The sequence below is a fragment of the Balaenoptera ricei genome, chromosome 6 (assembly GCF_028023285.1).
Source record: "Balaenoptera ricei isolate mBalRic1 chromosome 6, mBalRic1.hap2, whole genome shotgun sequence".
In the NCBI taxonomy this organism is placed as follows: Eukaryota; Metazoa; Chordata; class Mammalia; order Artiodactyla; family Balaenopteridae; genus Balaenoptera; species Balaenoptera ricei.
In genome coordinates, this window is record NC_082644.1 from 29,085,804 (window position 1) to 29,108,552 (window position 22,749).

Sequence of the window (22,749 nt, forward strand, 5' to 3'; positions counted from 1 at the left end):
TTTGGTCTTCAATTTATCTTTCTCCTGATGTGTTTTACTAGGAGCGGTGATGAGGAACCAAGCTACTTCTTCCAAACTTTGTTCAGAGATCTCCTCAGATGAATATTCAATTTCATCACTTACAAGGTCTACCTCCCCCAAAACGCCAGAACACAGTTCAGTCAAGTTCTTTGCCACTTTATAATAAGAATTGCCTCTCCTCCAATTTCTAATAATGTGTTCCTCATTTCTGTTGGAGACCTCACCAGAATAGCATCTAACGTCCATATTTCTATCTGTTCATGATTATTTCTGTATTCTCTACAAAGATGGAGACTTTCTCTCCAGTGTGCCTCTTTGCTTTCTGAGCCATCACCAGAATCACTTTTAATAGGTATAGGCTGAAAGGACTTTATGGCGATTTCAGCTCTTTTTTAGCATGCACTTCAAATCTCTTTCAGCCTTTACCTACTATCCAATTCCATGGCCACTTCCACATATTTAGGTATTTGCTACTTCTTGGTACTAAAATATGTCTTAGCTCAAAGGGCTATAACAAACCACCACAGACTGGGTGGCTTAAACAAAAGACGTATATTTCTCACAGTTCTGGAGGCTGCAAAGTCCAAAATCAAGCCACCAGCAGACTCTAGGTCCATAGATTTCTCATTCATAATTTCTGACCGTTTCTTTTCTGTGCTACATTTTAGCTAATTTTTCACATCTATCATCCGTGTCATCCACTTCCTCTTTATCAGTATCTGATCTAACTTTTTCCCACTCCCTTTGATATACAGATGTGTGATGTTTGTATGTTGAATTTCATCATCCACTATAAAATATTCAATTTCAATGGTCAAGATTTACTAACATCAATCATTTTTACTGTTGAAGACAGAACATTCTTAACTGGAACTGGCACTGTTAATACAAGTGTATGATAGTGAATACAAGCCCAACTAGTACAGTTTGGTGCTACTCCTTGATTTGGGTTAAGGTGCCAGCACTTCTGCCACCTTTGCTTTTGCACCATCAGTACCTATGTCAACACAATTGTTCCAGAGTAAATCATGAGATTAAAAAAGTTTCACCAACAGTTTGAATATTACAGCATCATGTTGTTTGTGATCAAGCGTGAAGATCGTCAATATTATCTAGTGCTAGTACTAGACAAATTCAAGGAAAACGGCAAACCCAGTCACTTTTTGTTTCCTTTTCCATGTGAAAAGCTGTAAGCAACATGTTTTTGCCCTTTAAAGGGCTCCTATGTCTCTGTTTAAAATATTCCATTCCTCTCTCTCTTTTTTCAAATTCATTAATTGACTTATTTGTTTTTAGCTGCGTTGGGTCTTCGTTGCTGTGCGCAGGCTTTCTCTAGTCGCAGTGAGCAGGCTTCTCATTGCGGTGGCTTCTCTTGTTGCGGAGCACGGGCTCTAGGCGCGCGGGCGTCAGTAGTCGTGGCACACGGGCTCAGTAGTCGTAGTTCGTGGGCTCTAGAGCGCAGGCTCAGTAATTGTGGAGCACGGGCTTAGTTGCTCGGCGGCATGTGGGATCTTCCCAGACCAGGGATCAAACCCATGTCCCCTGCATTGGCAGGCGAATTCCCAACCACTGCGCCACCAGGCAAGTCCCAATTCCTCTCTCTTTAAACATAAAGTGATTGGACTTAAAGCAGTGCTTAAAGTTTACCGGTACTATAATCCTTGTTCAAAATTGCTCTGTGGCATAAGCCACAATGCAGTGAATTGTTGACACCTCCAAATCCCAGGGAGGCCCCTGAGTGCTCTCTCAGGAGGAAATTGAGGTCAGGTGTATCTGATGGCCTGTGTGCTCTCTGTGCTCCTGGTGATATGTGGGGGCTTTCAAGTGAGTGCAGTGGGTAGACTCATGGACTCTTAGTCTTGGCTGGGGGAGACAGCACTGTCGGGTTTATGTTTCCACATTTGCCTCCTTTTGTGTTGCCTTTCTCCCAGTTGCATTTAGCCTGATGAGAGGGAAGGAGGAGATGTCGGTAGCTGGGCAGGTGGTTCTCCAGGAGCAAATGTCAGGGACGGTTGTGTGGGCAAGATCCCTAGGCCCCGTCCTGGCAATCTTGCTGTGTACTGAGCAGTCCAGATGAATCGGGTCCTGGACCAGAAGTCCATGAATCTTTTGGCAATCTGGGCAAAATTTGGGATCTGAGGATGGGCTCAGAAATTTCAGCAAGGATTTGGCGGTATCTCACCCTCGGGCTGTTTAAGAGCCCCTGGATTTGAATGGCATGAAGCACCAGAGAGCCTTTGATCACATTCTACACAGCTGTCCTGTGTGTGGCCCTCCAGCAGCAAACCTTCTCTGCTGTGACCTCAGGGCAGGCCCCATTCCCCCCCACCCCCACCCCGAGGCTCCTGCCCTGTGAAACATGAGGGTGTAACGCAGGCTGCTTGTCAGTGCTGGGCTCCTGGCTTGCCTGACGCAAAGGATGGAGCATCTGTTCACCTTGTGCTGGTGCCCTTCCCAGAATCAATGGGCTCACAGCCCAGACATTTATGCTGATTCTGGGGGCAGCTGTGCCCTGAGAAGCCATGTCTTGTCACTTGGCCCAGGGAGCACCTCCGCAACAGACCCCACTTATCATATGGGCCTCCTGCTCTTGTGCCCTCTTGTTTTGTTCTGAGGCAGGTGGTTGTGATGGCCAGTACTGTGGGGTCTTGTGATCTCAGAGCAGACACTGGAGGTTGACTGACCCCACAGAGGTGGACAAGGATGTGGGCTCAGGCGATGGGTCCTTTCTTGGGTTTCTGCCTCTCCTCCCTGCCTCCTGACCCTTGCTCTCAAAAGTTCACCTTTCTGTTGTAGTTGCCTCACCAGGGGGCAGTGACGGGCTTTGCCCCGCTGAACTATACCCTCGGGGTAGGTGGCCACAGCCTGGCTTGTCACACACTGGGGAAATCCTACACTGGGGAAGTCAGGATTGTGCCTTGCTGGGCTTGGAACCCAGGTAGAAAGGTAGATGGTGTGGGTCTGAGGGACTGATGCCCCAGCCCCAGGGCAGGTGACTTCTCCTGGGAGAGGTTGCCCATGGCCCCCTTTGGCCCCTCGACCCTGCAGAGGTGCTGATACACGCCCCCTGCAGGCCACAGCCTCTGTGCATAGGATCTGCCCCAGTATCACATGAGAAGCCGGGGCCAGGAGCCTCGCTCTCTCGGAGAGCAGCTGGTCATCCCACACTGAGGGGCATCTTCTCGGACACAGGGCCCATAGCTGACCTGCAACTGACATACGGACTCTTCCCTGGGCTTTACCCCTGAATTTACCTCCATTCTTGTCTCCTGTCTCACGGCCCCTGCCTTTTCCCCCAGACACCGGAGATCTCCAGGCTTGGGTGGAGTATGGCATGTTGTCAAGCTCAGTGGTGTCCACCTCACCAGCCCACTGGAATCAAGCCCCAGGGAGCCTTTGAGAGAGCAAGACCAAGGACTTTAAGAAGACTACGGTTAATGTTAAGGAGCAGAGATTGTAAGATGAGGAATTTCACTAGTGTTTTTCAATCCGTAAGAAGAAGGAAATAGAAATTGCAGAATTGAAACTTGCACAGACATCAAGAAATAATAGTTTACAGGCCTCAAGAAATAGTAGTTTAACAAATGCCCCATTCACAGAATCAAGGAAATGAGCACCATCCACAGGGTGTGCAAAGGAGGTGCCTAATCCTAGGAGCAGCATGGCCACGGCTCGGCTGAGAGCAAGTCATGTGCTGGGCAAGCTTTTGTATGTAATGTTCACCAAAGGGAACCTTGGCCAGTGATACCAGGGAAAGGCTATCATGGTGAAGGCCCACTCATCTCCACCACCCTCAACTTGAATCAAAGTATTGGCTGAAGAAACAGACTTGACAGAGACTTTGGCCACCTGGCCTGGGTTCTCCCTACAAAATGTCATGTTCCTCCAAGAACAGGGCAAGGAGTCACAGTTGTCCGAATCACAGACGGCATATCTTAACGGTGCAGCTATTACAAATTTGCACCTTTGTTTGAAGGGAATTGTTAAGTGGTGGGTAGGGAGTGATGTGTTCCAGGGAGGATTTGGGCCCTCTGGCTTGCAGGTGACCCTCTTATCAGACAGGGCAATTCTGCCAATAACTCATCACTGCCTTCATTCCTCAGGTGGTAGGGATACAAAGGGATTAAAAGGGGTGCAGGCAGAGGACAGCCCTCACTGACAGCACAGAGCCATCACCTACTGTCTCCTCAACTCCTCTGCCCATATAGCCACCGAGGGTGCCAGCTGCTTGCGTTCACAGCAGCTGTTGATAGCACACCATCATCCAAGGAGTTCTTGAGCACCAACTTTGCACTACTCAGCAGCATAATGGAGAAATCAAGGATGGTCCATGGAAATAGCTAAGGGTCTTGTTTTAGGGCCAACGAGCTTATTCTGCAATATGTGCTTCTTAGTTAATTGGGGTTCGAATGTCCTTTCTTGTATGAAATGATGTTGATAATGTTTGAAAAATAAAAGGTTGGCCACCCCATGAGAAACTATGCTTTTATCTGAGTGGGGTTGGGGAGCAAGAGGGAGTAATGAAAATTTTGGTTGTTGAAGTAGTGACAGGGCAGGGCTAACTTGTTCAAGACTGCCTCCCTGCAGGAGGAAGGCCGGCCTTCCTCAAGACTTCATGGACACTACCTATAGCCAGGGCTTACGGCTGTCATAGCTGGTGACTTAGCCATGGGTCTACTGAGCAATACAGCTGCAACCGCAGCTTGGCTCAGCCCTGACCAGCAGGAGAGAGGCTGGGCCTCCCTCAGCCTGACTGCTCGTTCCATGGAGAGGGACTGGACCTAGGTCCTGTGTGTCCCAGTGCTGGTCCTAGTTCCTGCCCACACGGGACCTGGGCTTCCCTGATTCTGCAATATAAACACCAGAGCCCAAAGTTTGGGTCCCTCTCCTGGACCCTGGATCCCTACTGGATCCCTGTGTGCTGGCCCAGAACAAAGTGTGCAGTGGGGACCCACAAACTCCCCACTATTCCTGTGACTGTGAACTGCCCCTGATAAACATGGCTCCAGCAGCCAGGGTTACATATTTTTAGGGAACTCTCTTATGGTTACAAGTGCAAAAGACTGAGAACTACTATGTAAAACTAATATTTGAAAACTTCACTCCAGTGATATTTGAAGAACCTCTATAAAATAACTAAACAAACATAATTGCATTTTATTCCACTGTGTCCAAAGTCTAAGCTTTAAATTGTATAAAAATGAGAACGAGAAGTAGAATGCCTCCAAACATTTGGAAATTAAGATGCACACTTCTAAATAATCCATGGTTAAAGAGGAATTTCAAGGAAAAATTTTAAGATAAATAGAACTGAGTGAAAATGAAAATACAACACATAAAATGTGGAAGGATCCAGAGAAAACATTATTAAGAGGGAAACGAATGGCACTAAATGCTTATAATAGAAAAGAGGGAAGGTCTCAGATCAATAATCTAAGCTTTCACACACGGAAACGGGAAAAAAATTGCACAATAAAATCAACACATGAAGAAGGCAGCAAATAACAATACACTCTGATCAACTGGAGTCTATTCTCGGAACACAAGCTTGGTTTACTATTCAAAAATCATCAGTGTAATTTGCCATATTAATAGATTGAAGAAGAAACTCTACATGGCCACATCAATTAATGAAGAAAAAGCATTTGATGAACTTCAACACACATTCATGTCAGAAACTCTCAGGAATAGAAGGGCTCTACTTCAACCCAGTAAAGAATATCTACAAAAAACCGACAGTGAACATCATACTTATTGGTGAGAGAATGAATGTTTTCCTCCTAAATTCAAAAGAAGGCCAGAATGTCCTCTTTCATCTCTCCTTTTCAACTTAGTACTGTAGGTACTAGCCAGTGCAGCATGGCAAGAAAAAGAAAGAAAGACACACAGATTAGAAAGGAAGAAATATTACTGTCCATACTCATGGATAGCATGACTGTCTGCATAGAAAATCCCAAGAAATCTCTAAGAAGCAATTAATAAGTGGCAATTACTTTAACAAAGTCTCAGGATACAAGATCAACACAAAAACATTAGTCATATTTCCAAATATTAACAATGAACAACTGGAAACCAAAACTAAAAACACAATGCCGGGGCTTCCCTGGTGGCGCAGTGGTTGAGAATCTGCCTGCCAATGCAGGGGACACGGGTTTGAGCCCTGGTCTGGGAAGATCCCACACGCCGTGGAGCGACTAGGCCCGTGAGCCACAACTACTGAGCCTGTGCGTCTGGAGCCTGTGCTCCGCAACAAGAGAGGCTATGACAGTGAGAGGCCCGTGCACCACGATGAAGAGTGGCCCCCACTCGCCACAACTAGAGAAAGCCCTCGCACAGAAACGAAGACCCAACACAGACAAAAGTAAAAAAAGAAAAATTAAAAAAAAACAAAACAACACAATGCCATACACAATGCTTCCAAAACATGAAATATTTGATTATAAATATTTTAATAGAGGATCTGTATGATACAACCAAACAAGACCTAAATCAATGGAGAGACATATCGCATTCATGGATTGGAAGACTCAACATAATAAAAGGTCAACTTCCAACAGAATTTTTTTGTCAACATGGACAAGTTTATTCTAAAATGTATGAACAAAAGGTAAAGGCAAAGGAACCAGAATAAGTAAAACAATTTTGAGAAAGTAGAATATAGTTAGAGGATATTAAGACCTACTGTAAAGCTATAAGTAAGACAGTGTGGTATTGGTGGAAGGATAGATACATGGTTCAATGAATAGGATAGAGAATACAGAAATAGACACATGCCAATACAACAAACTGGTTTTTTTTTACATAAGTTAAAAAGCGATATAAAAAGCAAAATCTCTAGTCCTTATAATAACCCTAAAAGGAACACAAATCTGTTAAATGACTAAGCAAGACCATACAGTTAGTGGCAGCACCAGAATCAGAACACAGGTCTACCTACTCTTGCTATGACTGAGCCTCTTCCTCTACATCTCCTAAATGTCACTCTGAGTTGAAGAGGGGAAAGAAATGGGAGACCACCGTGATGCCACATCCCTGTGCTTTAACAAGTATGTTTCCTTTATATACTGGACCATCTAGTTCAGATTTTATTTGAAGCAAGTTTTGGCTTGCTTCAGTATGTATTTCATTTTCTATTTATTACCCTCTTTCATTCATGGCAGACAGGCTCTAAAGGTCCTGAGAATGTCTGAAACAAAGAATGCTATAAAACACCTTAGTAACTCTCGAAAATGCTAAGTGGACCCTGAATCAAAACTTCAAGTTTCAGAGAACTTACAGCCACTAACGATCTGCAAAACAAACAAATAAACAAACAAACAACCCCACACCCTACCAACTCTCAACCTTGGATCAAACTACAATATGTTGGAAGAGGTATTACTGAAAAGAGCTTGAAAGGGCAGCCTAAAAGGCAGAGGGTACAGAACATGGGCCATGTCCCTGTAAAGGGGACATGGTTCATAATATTGTGAATCAAGGGGCTGGTTCACAATACTGGTTATGATGTTCAAAACTGTCAATCAAAGACAGGTGCATTATTATATATTTGCTTGTTGCTATTGCTTTTCTGATTAGAAGATACAGAGTCACGTTAGGTAACTTCCATTTAATTTAATATTTATTTTCATTTTATATCCAGGTCACATTTTCTACATTAAAATATAATCATGCTGACTCCCCCCACCCCCTACACCCTCAGAGAAAAAAAGTGAAGAACTTTACACAACTTGAAAGAAAGATGGAATGCACAGAGAAGTTGCTACTGCACCCAAGTAACAAAGAACACAGAGAGACCAAACAGTAGACATGTCAGAAGTGCACAGAAGACAGCTCAGGGCTCGCAGCAGGAAGGAGGAGGAATTAAAAGACTAAAGCTTTTAAATGCTATCACTTGTGCCACAAGATTACCCTGAAAAGGCAGATAGGTCAGAAAGCAGGACCAAATAGGGGATTTTCCAAAGGCTGCTATCTAACAGAGTTTAAAATATCCATAGATTATATATATATATAAAAGATTCCATACACAGAAGAGCTTTCTCTTCCCCACCTTGCCTTTCGCATCCGGTCAACACTTTAGAAACTTAAAACCACTGTTAGCATGTCCGAATGTAGAACCGATATAGGTTTTTTCTTTCTTAAAAAATTGTATCCCAACTCTTTCCAACCAAGAATTCTATTAATTATTTTCATTATGATTCCTCTGCATGGAAACCCAGTAAGGGATCATCAAGACAGGGCATCTCACTACTATCAGATCAATGCCAGTTGGGCAAAAGCTGCATGATTCTGTGTTACTCAGAGGGAGGGAGAACAGTAAGACACAGGAGTTGAAACTTATCCGCACCAAAGAGGAAAAGGAAACTCCTTTTCTAACCTATTCATTAAATAGGAAACAGCAGGTGGACAGGAAAAGCCGTCTGCTTAGAGCAGACCCAGAGGCACACCAAAGTCTAAAAACAAGCGCTCAGGAAAGCGTCTCGGCTAGGAGAGGAAGCGTCTTTCAGACCCTATCTTGTCCCTAGTTTGGAGATCAAAGCATTGTAACTTCAGATAGTGATACTCTGGAGGGGGTGGACAGGGAAGGTCTGAGAGACCCAAATAATGAGGACACTAGGCAGCTAACTACACCACTACGTACAAATACACACATCAGTAAGAAAACTTCACCTCCAACCCTCAGCTACTTTAAACAAAGCACTGCAGTTCCAGGTTTTCGGAACAGGGGATATTTTAAAGTCTGTTAGCAGTTTAAAACATTGCAACACTGGCACAATATGTTACCTATTCTTTGTTTTTAATTACAGGGTAACACAGTAAACTCCAACACAAAGGTGGGGATGGGGGAGTGCAAAAGGAATAAAGAAAACAGAACCGTATTTCACAAGAGCATCGAGCCAGCGATGAAGTAGCAGCTAATGCTTGGCAGAGTCTCGAGGGTAGAATTCGCTCAAGGTGCTCTGAGGGATTCTCTTCAGCATTTCTTTGGGGAAGATTCGGAGCAGTTGCCAGCCAATGTCCAAAGTCTCATAGACAGTGCGGTTTTCGTAAGGACCTTACAAAAAATTGAGATTAGATGAATAAAGGCCAAGTACTTCCAACTTATCAGCGTTATTCAAAATTTATTGTTATGGGTCTAGCACTGTGAGCATGAAATATAAAAAAGAAACACAAAGCAGTCAGGTCTCCCAGGACTGGATGTGACCAAATGTGGAAATGAGGGTCTAGACAGTAAGTACCCCTGGGAATCAGAGAAAAGCGAGAAAGCCCGCAGGCGAGACGTTGGGCGCGTGCGTGCGTGCGTGTGTGTGTGTGTGTGTGTGTGTGTGTGTTTAACAACGGGTGGGATCTAAAAACACTCCATGGAATAATGGCAACTAGACCCAGAGTTTTGTCCAGAGAGTAGTGAGAAAAGCAGTTTCCCAGCAACACAGGCTGACCTGAAGGAGGCTAGTACAGATACTTAGAAGGCCTTAAATGCCAATTAAGCACCTGAATAGGTCCACGTAAAAGTTTTCAAACTTGCTATTGCTATTATTATTTTTAATAGCAGCATCATTCTTATCCTGCAAATAAATCTCATTTTTTAACTAAGGAGTTAGAGTGGCTAGAGTTCTGCATTCTTTTCTCTACCAGAATAATTTTTATCTTTTTAAGATATTAAGGTTCTGCATAAATTTTTTTTTTTTTTTTTTTTTTAGAAAACCCAACAATCATATGTTGTGGGGATTTTAATGGTACTTAAAAAATGTATCACACACGGGGCTTCCCTGGTGGCGCAGTGGTTGAGAATCTGCCTGCCAATGCAGGGGACACGGGTTCGAGCCCTGGTCTGGGAAGATCCCACATGCCGCGGAGCAACCGGGCCCGTGAGCCACAATTACTGAGCCTGCGCGTCTGGAGCCTGTGCTCCGCAACAAGAGGTAGCAATAGTGAGAGGCCCGCGCACTGCGATGAAGAGTGGCCCCCGCTTGCCACAACTAGAGAAAGCCCTCGCAGAGAAACAAAGACCCAACACAGCCATAAATAAAAATAAATAAATAAATTAAAAAAAAAATGTATCACACAAATAGAAAAGCGCACAAATCCTAAGTGTGCAGCTGATGCATTATTCCAAAATAAACACATCGTTTGTAAGTATCAGTGAGGTCAAAAATAGAGTTTACCAGCATTAGCAGGGGTGGTAGGGAAGAGACCAAACAAAACAGCTTGAAAGCCCTACACATGCTATGTAATAAAAACCATTATAGACTTTTTAACAGAAGGACAATCAATAAAATTAATACTAAATTTACCCCGGCAATGGCACATAGCGAGTCAGGGAGACTGGTGAAGATGCTGGCACTAACGGCCAAGGATGATGGGACAAAGGTCTGGACTAGGTCTTGGGACACAAAGAGTGGTCAGAGATCAGCAGCTTCAACATCGCCCAGGAACTTGTCAAAATACAGGCTCTCTGGCCCCACCCACACCTACCGAATCAGAATCTGCACTTCAACAAGATCCCTGGTAGATTCAAAAGCACATTCAACTTTGAGAAACACTGGCCTAAGTTTTTTTAATAGGAATGAAAAGAGAACAGGATAAGCCAGAGGTAGACAGAAATTGAAAAGGGAATTGCTAGGCAGGTGGTCAGTTGGGAAAAGACTTTGGTTCTCACCACGCTGAGCCAGAGAGGATGGTGGCATAAACACAGGCTTCCTAGCTGGAGATGTGGGATTAGAGCTTCAGAAAGAGGGTAAAGGCTCATACATAGCAAGTTAGTCATCAGCATAGGGGAAAAAAAGCACAGAAAGAACAGGTAATTAAGCCTTTGGGAACATTAACAATTAAGAAGCAGGAAGATAAGAAATCAGGAGGATGAAAACAGAGGGACTGGGAAAGTCCAAAACCCCCACAGCCAGAGGAGAGCATTGCAGAGAGGTTAAGAGCGAGGAGAAGTGGCAATGGAGGTAGGAGCGCAGAAGGCCGGTTGTAAGGAAGATATAAAATAAGACAGGAGCTAAATAAATGGATAAAGAAATTGAAGGTAGAGGGGAAGGAACCAGAGGGCTAAGAACAAAGACATGGCAGGCGGCTGGAAGAACCTCTTCTCTAATCAGAAGGAAACTTGTATGGCGACCAATGTAAATTCTCTCAGACTAGGAAAGAAGTCCTCAAAACTACATATGATGCTGTTTCTATTCATAGGAAAATAGTAATCTTACCCTGAGCAATGAAGTTCCTCTCAAACTTCTGCAGAAATTCCAAGTAAAGCACATCATCTGAGGTAAGGGCTTCTTCTCCAACTACGGCTTTCATGGCCTGCACATCCTTACCAATAGCATAGCATGCATACTAAAGAGAAAAAAAGGTTTACATGAACCTTTATAAATGGTAACGGTACTCTGGGCATTATAAGTGTATTGCTGTAGCTATCTTCACAGTATTTCACATTATTTCCAAACATAATTCACATATGCAAGTATTGGAAAGACTTTATTATACGGCAGTCTCACTAAGGAAGGAGTCTTCAGGCATGCAATACATAGACATTACTAACACTCTACAAAAAATACACTCCCTCAATATATCAATGAGCTTCCATTTTGTAGAGCATTTAAAAATCACAACTTACGCAATAGGAGAAATCCATCTCTAAATTCTATTCAAAAAAAAATATCTGGGTTATCAGTAGGTTTATTTATCATTTCTACTTTAAGGTCAAATGTATTTTTCTTTAATTATGCTTGGTATACAATCTCAGAACTATAGAAACCAAGGATTTCATAGAATATACACAGCTGTATCCCTTAGCGTTCTGGTGATTGCCTAATATGTTAAACAAAAAATTAGTTGGAATAGTCTTTCAGAAATACTCTATAATAAAGGTTACTAATAAAAACTTAATCGTCTTATGCCTTTTTTATTTAAAAACTACCTCATACAGCATTAGAGGTGGGTTTCAAGCATGTGATCTTTAATCTTTGTCATGAGCAGTTATCCTTATGAAAAAGACTGTTTGGCTCTAATGAATGTTTCTGTATTCCAGTATTCTATATTATATATTCTATATTAAAATTCTACTTTGATGGGGGGAGAAGAAAAGTGATATGGAAGAAAGACAAGAGGTATAAGACAGCAGCATGAACTGAGAAAGTATTCATTTCTTTAAACACAATCCTGGAGAAAACATACGTACCAGCTGGTTAGATACATCGGCGTGATCCTTTCTGGTCATACCTTCTCCAGTAGCAGACTTCATTCACCGAGACAACGAGGGCAGCACATTAATAGGCGGGTAAATCTTGGGTAAAAGGGGAAGGGGGAAAATATTATATTTAAGTACAAAATTCAAGCTTTACTGGTAGTAAAGGAGGATTTTGAAACTCATTTTTATTGCTTAAATTGCATAAAACTGCTACATTTGTTTCCTAGATGATTCCTAATATCTCTTCCTGGTAAGAAAAGGAAGTAAGAAACATTTTACAGGTTAAGATTTCTTTTTGAGAATCAAATCCAAAAAGTAAAATCTACAAAACAGTACAAGATTCTATTAAAAAACTGAATTTTCAACATCTGCCTACAATAGCAAATCCAAATGGTCTTCTGAACTCTGACTCATAAAATCACACATAAAAAGATTAACAATAATTTCACCTAAAAGCTGATATCAGAAGCTGGCATCTACTAAAGAACCAATAAAAAATCTGTTTTTGATTATTCAGTCATAAAAAAGAATGAAATCTTGCTGTTTGCAACATCATGGATGGACCTTTAGGGCACTATGCTAAGTGAAATAAGCCAGACAGAAAAAGATAAATACCGTATCATCTCACATATATGGGACCTTAAAAAACAAACAAAAAAATGTCAAGCTCACAGATAGAGAACAGACTGGTGGCTGCCTGAGGCAGGGGATGAGTGAGCCAAATGGGTGAGGCAGGTTAAAAGGTACACACTTCCAGTTATCAAATGAGTAAGTCATGGGGATGGAACTTTCACAGCATGGTGACTATGTACGTTAATAATACTGTATTGCATATTTAAAGGTAGCTAGAAGAGTGGCTCTTCAAAATTCTCATCACAAGAAAAAAAGTGTTGTAACTATGTGAGGTGGTGGATGTTAAGTGGACTTATTGTGGTGATCACTCTGCAACATATACAAACATCAAATCATGACATTGTACACCTGCGACCAATGTAATGTTACGTCAATTATACCTCAATTAAAAAAATTTTAACAATAAAAGACAAAAAACTCTGAAAAATCTGTTCTTGTATTAATAACAAAAGTGGGTGTGTTTAACAACGGGTGGGATCTAAAAACACTCCACGGAATAATGGCAACTAGACCCAGAGTTTTGTCCAGAGAGTAGTGAGAAAAGCAGTTTCCCAGCAACACAGGCTGACCTGAAGGAGGCTAGTACAGATACTTAGAAGGCCTTAAATGCCAATTAAGCACCTGAATAGGTCCACGTGAAAGTTTTCAAACTTGCTATTGCTATTATTATTTTTAATAGCAGCATCATTCTTATCCTGCAAATAAATCTCATTTTTTAACTAAGGAGTTAGAGTGGCTAGAGTTCTGCATTCTTTTCTCTACCAGAATAATTTTTATTATTATATATATTATTATTATATGTGACCTGGAGGGAGGCACTCACTCTTTGAGACCTTGTTACAGGGAAGAACCAAATCTGACTACACGGTGGATCTGTTTCTTTGACTAACCTTTGCCTTCCGCTGCTTTTGTTCACTAAAAGGATACTGTCTGTACATAATGGCCTGCCGCGGGGAACCCTGTTTCTCTGCCTGAATGTTAAACCAAAGTGCCTTTGTTCAGGGAAACATACGGACTCTGCCCACCTGTGGATGGCTGCAATTAAAAAGAAATTAACACATCCCCTCCCTGAGGCTGGCCATTCCAGGGGATATTCGCAAAACTGATGGCCCTTTTACTTTACCTCCTCATCTCCTCCCCATCTCTGTGCTATAAAAGAAACTGGCATCCAAACCCCGATAAGATGGTTATTTTGAGACTTTAGTCCGCCGTCTTCTCGGTCTGCTGGCTTTCCGAATAAAGTCGTATTCTTTCCCTCAATGCGTCATGTCTGATTTACTGGCCTGTCGTGCGGCAAGCACAGCAAGCTTGGCCTCGGGAACAACCTTCGTTTATCCGGATGCGGGTGCTTTGTACCAGGTGAACTCTAAAGTTTTCCCTTCTGTAGATAAGGTTACCTCAACACGTTCCAGAAGGTAAAAGAATAATCTCTCCTTCTGCTTGATTAAAGTAAGCAAACATCTACCTAAAGTGCACTTAAAATATTTGCTTTCCAGACATTTATGTAATATATTCCGCCATGAAAATCTCAAGTTGTGGTCAATGTGTTGGAAAAAGTATGCACTTAATCAGTATTTCCAGTTTGGGTTTATGGCCTCTTGGTGGAAGCAAGTCAGGAGAGTCAAAAGCAGAAAGAGATAACCATCTCCGTGTGTCCCACCACCTTCTCCTACAGCAAGAGGGAACCCACCTGCCCCATGGCTGAGCACAACTACACCACACAGGAACTCCCAGCGCCTGGCCCTGAAATCATCCGAAACCCAGGGCCAATGCAGATCTGTGAAACTGGGTCCTAAATGCTGCTTTTAATTGACATGCTTTTGTTATCTGTATTGTTTAGACAGCTGCAACGTAAGCATGATAGAAACATTGTTGAAATCAAGTCTTTTTCAAACACATTGCTAAAGTTATAGGCTTTTACTTTTTTTTTTCCCTCCTGCTTGAAATATTATTAATCTAGGATGGAACACAGCTCACCCTTCCTGTGCAGCAAAAGTACAGCTCAAGTTTCTCAATACTCTTTCTTTCCCAATCTTTCTAAATGATCAGGAAGAAAACATTTTAGAAGACATCTGGGAACATATCTTTTGCTGGCAAAGATGTTGAAAACAGAGAAAAAGTCAGAAAAAAATTACTTCCAATGACATCAAGACCGTATTTTGAAATTGTTACCGACCAGGGTTCTTGGCGTCCTTAAACAATAAAAATTGATCAAAGGCCAGACAAGAAATTCAGGCAAGGCTTTATTGGGGCCCCTGCTGCAGCAGGGGGGAGCGAGAACAAACAACAGGTTCCTTTGCTTGCGTGCTCCCTAAGCGGGGGCGAGCTTGCTGCTTATATGGCAGTGGTCCCCAAACCTTTTTGGCACCAGGGACAGGTTTCATGGAAGACCATTTTTCCACGGACTGGCAGGGGGTGGGGTGGGGGGATGTTTCAGGCAGTAATGTGAGCGATGGGGAGCAGGAGGTGAAGCTTTACTCGCTCCCCTGCCACTCACCTCCTGCTGTGCAGCCTGATTCCTACCAGGCTGCGGCCTGGGGGTTGGGGACCCCTGTTATATGGCGTGAGGGCAGGGGTGTGTCCAGGGGTCGGGCCAGAAGGGTGGCTTAGGTGGTTTGCCCACCGCTTAGGTGGTGTTGTGTGCAGGGGGCACGTGCAGTACACTGCTTTTGCTCTGGGATCTTCAAAAGTGGCAGTTGGGTTTTTTGGTCTCTTTGTATCTTTTGTCCAGAATTTGCCCCAACTGGGCATGCACGTCGTTATTTTTAGTCCCATACAGTTTCTTTGTTATTTTGTTGCTCGAGGAGAGGTGTGTCGAGGTGCAAGCACTGCAACACTGCAGCAAAGGGTCCCAGGTCCCAGCAAAGGGTCCCAGGTCCCAGCCTGTCTCAAAATCAATATATGGCTGTTGAAAACAATACTAGAACACTGCAAATAAAAGTATGTTATTTGATACATGGCACAAATTTAGTTCTGACAAATGAATTGGCTTCTAAACTTCAAGAGTAACACAAAAGAAGAAAATGAAGTATGGTTAGTGTTATTAAGGAATGCCTCAAAGGAGTGCTGGGTAGTGGGCATATTCTATTAGCAGCTTCAAGGAATTAAATAAATCAATGAAATTAAAGGAATTAAAGTATTTAACTGTGAGTCTAGACTGTTTCAGGACTACTGGGAGAATAGCACTAACCCAGTGGCCTCCTGTATATGTTGAAAATAGTAATATGCAAATTGGGTCATTTGTACAAAATTTAGGAAGATTTCTCATTAAGAAGTTCCATTGACTTAAAGTGATACCAATATGTGTTTAGTTCAACATTAAACTACTTCAAATGGTAGGGAATTCCTTTAACCTACTGTTATGTTGAAGCCCTAACCCCCAGTACCTCAGAATGTGACCGTATTTGGAGAAAGGGTCTTTAAAGAGGTGATTAAGGTAAAAGGAGGCCATTAGAGTGGGTCCTAATCCAATCTGACTGGTGTCCTTACTAGAAGAGGAAATCTGGACACAGAGAAGCACCAGGGAAGTGTGCACACGGAGAAAGACCATGTGAGGACACAGCAAGAAGACAGTCATTTGTCAGCCAGGGAGAGAGGCCTCAGAAGAAACCAACCCTGCCAACACCTCGATCTGGGACTTCTAGCTACCAGAACTGTGAGAAAATAAATTTCTGTTGTTTAACCGTCTGAATGTGTCATTTTGTTACTGCAGCCCGAGGAAAATAATACTCTTAGCTTCTGGATTGGCCTGTGGTGGCCTTGCTGAGTGACTTGGATCGGTGAGTCCCTTACGGCTCAGCCACAATCCGTTATACTCATGACCCTCAGGGTCTCACAAGGTTTGGATGCTAGGTGGGTGCCATGTTCGCTACCACTCTCTAAGTCTGCCTTATTTCCAAAGTAGTTTAAGTTTCTCCTCAGACCATCACTGACCAGTCTAGTTCTGGCAAGCAGAAGGCACTCGGTGGCATTGTTGAAATTCAGGAAGTTTTCAAGTTTAATTGTGTCTGCCAGTTGAATTCCCGGAAGAGTATGTGTCTGAGAAGGACCACGATGGTACCTCCTAGCTAACTCAGACCATCCTTAACCACATTCCACACCGTCCGTGCCTAACAGACACTTGTTCACTGACTCAATTTTCAGGGCCAATTGGTCATTTCTAGGCCTTTCCATTCTTTCTAGCGCAGGCTCCTTGTTTTCTCCTATAGAGAGGGCCAGTTCAGAGGTGTCCTCTATGAGTCTTCACTCTTAAGGACTCAGGGAAATTACCCTGAGTCCTTATTTTTGAAATGTGGCATCACTTATTTTTGAAATGGGACAGATTAAGCGCCTTACTAGGGAATGACCATTTGTTAGGTAATGAATGAAGGGCCTTGGTCGTGCCCTCCTCGGGAGCAGAGCCTCCAGAGCTTCAGAAGGACTTGGTGTGTTCTGTCCACCTTAGCGCAGGACCATGCTGGTATTTTCATGTAAGAAACTAAGGGTGTTAAATCAGATCATCTTATTAAAATAATAGAATATAAGCTTGAAGGTAAGAAAGACTGAAGGAAAGGAAGAAAAAAAATCAGAACCAAAAGAGATAACAGTGATAACATCGCAGGCCTGAGTCACCATCCTGAGAAAGGCTTGCTGGTGTCTAGGCACCTGAATTTTGGGAGGGCTTTCACCACTCCCAGAATTGATAAGAGTGGCTCACTGCTGCCTAAGATGTTTATGCAAACAATGTGGTTGGTGCTGAACACTTGCTTTCCTTCTGGAATCTGGGATTTTGATATGTACCAGGGAGAGGGTGCCTACATGACCATCCCCCATAAAAGCCTGGGCTCCTAGGCTGAGGCTAAGCTCCCCTGGTTGGCAACATTTCACACATGTTGTCCTCATGGCTGGAGGACTTAAGCGTGTCCTGTGTGGTTCCACTGGCAGAGGACTCGAGGGAGCTTGCCTCTGGTTTCCTCCAGACTTTGGTCCACTTGCCTTTTCCTTTGTTGACTGTACTTTGTGTCCTGCTGCTGTAATAAATCACAGCTGTGAATATAACCCTAGGCTGATTCCTATGAGTCCTTCCAGTGAATCATGGAGCCTGGGAGTGGCGTGGCGGACCCCAATATAGGAGTGATCACGGAGAACTGCCAGAGGCAAAGAACCCAGAGTGGAATGCAGCCTGGAGACATTCCCTATAGGACACAAGTCACCTCCATGAGAACTGCACAGAACAAGCTCTTAAGATAGCATCCTCCTTTCCACCTGTCACAGATGGGCCTTTCATAATAACAGGAGATCTGTTCTGCATTTCCACACTTTCAAGTAACAATCACAGGTCACAGGAAGACGCGTGACACAACATACTTATATATTCCAAGCGCTTTATCTAGTAACAGGGCAACTCTACGAGGCTTTCTCAAGATTTGGCTCTTTCGGTGATTTCATTGCTTCTGAGAATGAGATTATTATCTTGCGCTCAATAAAACATACAAACAAATAAATGTGTTAATGTCTGTAGTAACTGTTAGATTTGGGTAGACTAGTATAGGCTATGTGTGGTAGGATTAATTCTTAGATTTGCCAAAGTCCAAAAGAAGAGAACCAGGTAAGCATCAAACTTCACACTTGTCATCACAAGAAAAAGAATGTGTAACAATGTGAAGTGATGTTTGTTAACGAAACTTATTGTGGTAATCATTTCACAATATATACATACATCAGATCATTATGTTGTACACTTTAAACTTACACAGTGTCATGTGTCAATTACGTCTCAATAAAACTGGAAAATAAATTTCACGCTAATGGTAGACATCTTGAACAAAAATTCCATTTTTAAATAATTTGTGAGGAAGAGTGAAAGCCACTGAACAACTAAACCCTTCTGAGACATTCCGTATGGATTTTTAACCTCTTTCAAGAGGCTAACTGTCCATTTTAATATTAGGGAAAAGTAGACAATCCTGCAACAGTGGAATGAAAAATTCCTCCATTCAAAAGTTTCTTCTCAAATCAGAATATTTAGATTTATCCTACACTATGTTTGTAAGGGAAACATACTTACTACCACAAGATTTTGCTCTCATTTATGCAAAAAATAGTAGCTCTCTTACAGTGTTTGTCACAATTCCGATTTCAGAGGAAGTGTTAACTTAAATAGGATTTAGCCAAATATGTTTAAAAATAGGTCAAGATCGGGACTTCCCCGGTGGTCCAGTGATTAAGACTTTGCCTTCCAATGAAGGGGGTGCAGGTTCAATCCCTGGTCAGGGAGCTAAGATCCCACATGCCTCAGGGCCAGAAAAGCAAAACAGAAAACAGAAGCAATATTGTAACAAGTTCAATAAAGACTTTAAAAATGGTCCACATCAAAAAGCTCTTTAAAAAAAATATGTCAAGATCACACAGCTGTTTTTAAACTAATTGTGTATTTAAAGCTGTTTTGGTAGTTTTAGTGACAAAATAGAGATGCTTTTTTCTCAGCATTTTAAATTTGAGTTAGCAATACTGTTAAACCAAAATGATTAGGGTCATACGGTTCACACTGTAATTTCAAAATTAACTCTTACACAAGAGAAGTTAATCTTAGAATAGGACAAAGAAATATATATTTGAAAACTAAGTTTAAGTAAATGTGAAATAAGTCCTTTGCAACATATAATTACCATTTCAGAAGAAAAGTAAAAGGCTGTGTGTTAGTCAGAGCAGAGGTAAGACAATTCTCCATGGGTTTCTCACATTTCTGCACATCTTACAAACAGAAGCACCAACAGCCCTTTATTCTCAGTTATCTTTCCAAGGATGTTTAGATAGAAAACAGCCTTGCAAGATAATGTCTTCTTCCAGAGGTAAGGGCAAGCATGCTTACCTCCCAAAAGATTCTGATGCCCTGAACTCTTGTCTTATAACCAACTGTGTGTGCAGGCATCCATCTGGGCCTATCCACACAGCCCCTGTGTGACTCAGGGTCAAGGAGAACCAAGGCAAATATTCGGATGCCCATGCTGGCTGCAGTGGTTTATGAGTAACCAAGTAAGTAATAGAGTCCTTTGTTTCTGACCCATAAGTCTTCTGTCTTCTACCTGCATCCATGGAAAACGGCAGCTTAACTTGTTGCAAATAGGGCAAAATCTCAGATACTCCAAAGTTCTGGATGGAAAGATTAAAGTTCATCTCTCAGAAGACTTACTATAGAATGCATATGAAAAGGTCTATGACTATGATCTATTTATTTCAGGTCACTATGCAAACATTTATATATTTTAACAGATTGATCTGCTCAATATGTTAAAATATATATGTATGTTTGTGCTCTTTTGTTTTTTATTGATGCATGATTAGAAATTCTTCTTTGTTTCCTTTTTAAAAATGGCATGTATTACATTGTTTTTTGATAGAAAATAACAATGAAAAAAAATGTAGTCTGTGGTCTCACTAGTCAGAAAATCCCTGGTGACATAAAAAATAAATAATAGACATAGGCACACTTGGCTAGAAAATTCAAATAGTACAGAAAAGCTTAAAGAACACAGAAGCCACTCTTTCCCCCAGCACCAACTTAACCATTTTTATGGTTTATTAAAATTGTCTGGGCTTCCCTGGTGGCGCAGTGGTTGAGACTCTGCCTGCCGATGCACGGGACACAGGTTCCAGCCCTGGTCTGGGAAGATCCCACATGCCGCAGAGCAACTAGGCCCGTGAGCCACAACTACTGAGCCTGCGCGTCTGGAGCCTGTGCTCCGCAACAAGAGAGGCTGCGATAGTGAGAGGCCCGCGCACCGCGATGAAGAGTGGCCCCCGCTCGCCGCAACTGGAGAAAGCCCTCGCACAGAAACGAAGACCCAACACAGCCAAAAATAAATAAATAAATAAATAATTAATTAATTAAAAATGAATATCTGCTTAAAAAAAAATTGTCTTTTACTTCTGCATTTACTGCTTCCCATAAATCCTTTCTTTTCAGATTTTCTGGTAGGAAACTCCACAATCTAAGACAGGGAAGGCATCAGGTTCCTGGTTTAGGCACGGCGGCCACCATCCCTCTGCCATGAGATCCTTCTCATCATTAACAATGTTCTAGGGAAGCTGCAGCTTAGGTTCCAGGCACTGCGGGAAATGTAAGCAAATACTTCCTCCTTCCTGTTCCCAACAGGGAAGTGTGCTGGGCCCACAAGACTCCAGTCCCTGTCACCTGGGGACACCCTCCCCTTTTCTCTTCCAAAAGGGAAAGAGAAAAAGATCTACCATGGCCATAGTTAATCTTCTGAAGAGCAGATCAGGAGCTTATTTTTGCTTTAACCATTTAGAAGCAGGATCAACTGAAGTCACTATTGTGAACTGATTACCATTCATTTTTAATTAAAATGTGACATAATAAAAAGCATGCATCTCGTTAACTATATGTCACATTTGCTCAGCTCTAAATTTTGCTACACCATATTCTATTCATGTAATTTCAGTCTTTGAGTTTGTTTCTGCAGTAAAATTTCCACCTACATAAAATTTTACAGAATTGAAGAAACATGTTATGTGTACAGCCAGATCTTTATCATTTCGAAATGTTTATATCCATACTTCAGTATGCTTTGATGATCTTATTTTTAACCTCAGAGTACAGGTTGGACTCTTTAGATATGCAGATTAATCTATGATCTTGTGATTTCAGAGTCACAGGCAATGATGGTATCATTCACCAACCAATTGCTAGTGTCAGGAAGCAGACTTTTCTTCTGCCCTATTAGGTTTAGTAATTAGGGGCCTGCAAATTAAAATGACAAAAGATAGTTTAACAGGAGAAGAAGTTTATTCATATATATGGGAGCTAACAAGAGAAGTAACTATCTCACTAAATGTTTAAAGTTAGAGGTTTATATATCTAACTTAGCAGAGAAAAGGAAAGTGGAAGAAAGGACTTCTATTCTTTTAGAAGAATAAATGAACGATAAGTAATTTTGTGATTATTTTGTGTCTGCACGTTCAAGGGGTCTTTCCTTCTTCTATGCGAATCTCCCCAGAGAGGGGATTTGTGGTAGGTTTACTCTTGAGTTCTCTCCTGGGAGTAGACCTGTCTTGAAGAGGGAATCATAGAAGCCTCATTTCTCAGAAATGTCTGCTTTTAGTCAAATAAGGAAAGCTCTTTCTGCATCTGTTGATTCCCAAATGTTTTGAGATTAAAATAATCTCCATACCAACTCTGAGGGTCAAACTGGGTCTCTAGGCATTCCTCCCTATATGTCCTCACTTGTAATGCTGTGAGGCAGTGCCTACTCTACCTTGTACAGATAAGGAAACTGGCTCAGAAGGACTCAGTTACCTGCCCCCGGTGAACAACTAGCCAGTTTCAGAGCTGGATTATTACAAGGGACATCTGAATCCATAGCCCAGCCTCTTAGCCCTTTGAGACATGATCACTCAAGAGATCTTAGAGGGCTTCCCTGGTGGTGCAGTGGTTAAGAATCCACCTGTCAAGGCAGGGGACACGGGTTCGAGCACTGGTCCGGGAAGATCCCACATGCCGCAGAGCAACTAAGCCCGTGGGCCACAGCTACTGAGCCTGTGGGCCACAACTACTGAAGCCCACATGCTTAGAGCCCGTGCTCCGCAACAAGAGAAGCCACTGCAATGAGAAGCCCGTGCATTGCAACGAGGAGTAGTCCCAGTTGGGTGCATCTAAAGAAACCCCATGGGTGGCAACAAAGACCCAACACAGCCAAAAATAAAATAGAACAACAACAAACGTTTAAAAAAAATAAGAGAGATCTTAGAGCTCATGTGATCCAACCCTCTTTATGCTATTGAATAAATTTGTTTACCTCACTGTCAATCACTAAATGGGGGGTCTTGGACAATTTTCTCAGCCCATTTGTGTCCCGGTTTTTCCATCTGTAAAATGATTACAGTACTCACTTCAGAAGCATGCTTTGAGG

At 42.4% G+C, this 22,749-nt stretch overlaps 1 protein-coding gene across 2 annotated transcripts in view; it reads right to left on the minus strand.

Moving 5' to 3' along the window:
- Window positions 1-8,986: 8,986 nt before the first annotated feature.
- Window positions 8,987-22,749, minus strand: part of LOC132366923 (contactin-associated protein-like 3) — a 164,108-nt gene continuing 150,345 nt past the window's right edge. The window contains exons 5-6 of one of the 2 annotated variants that reach the window (XR_009503605.1): window positions 12,200-12,304; window positions 11,266-11,355 (exon numbers count right to left, since the gene is read on the minus strand). Coding sequence is in view for 1 of the 2 variants with exons in the window: in XM_059924372.1 (XP_059780355.1) it covers window positions 8,993-9,073 (81 nt within the window). In the remaining variant the exon portion in view is untranslated. Of the gene's footprint in view, window positions 9,074-11,265; window positions 11,356-12,199; window positions 12,305-22,749 lie in introns of those variants that run through there. The other variant, XM_059924372.1, reaches the window with a different exon arrangement.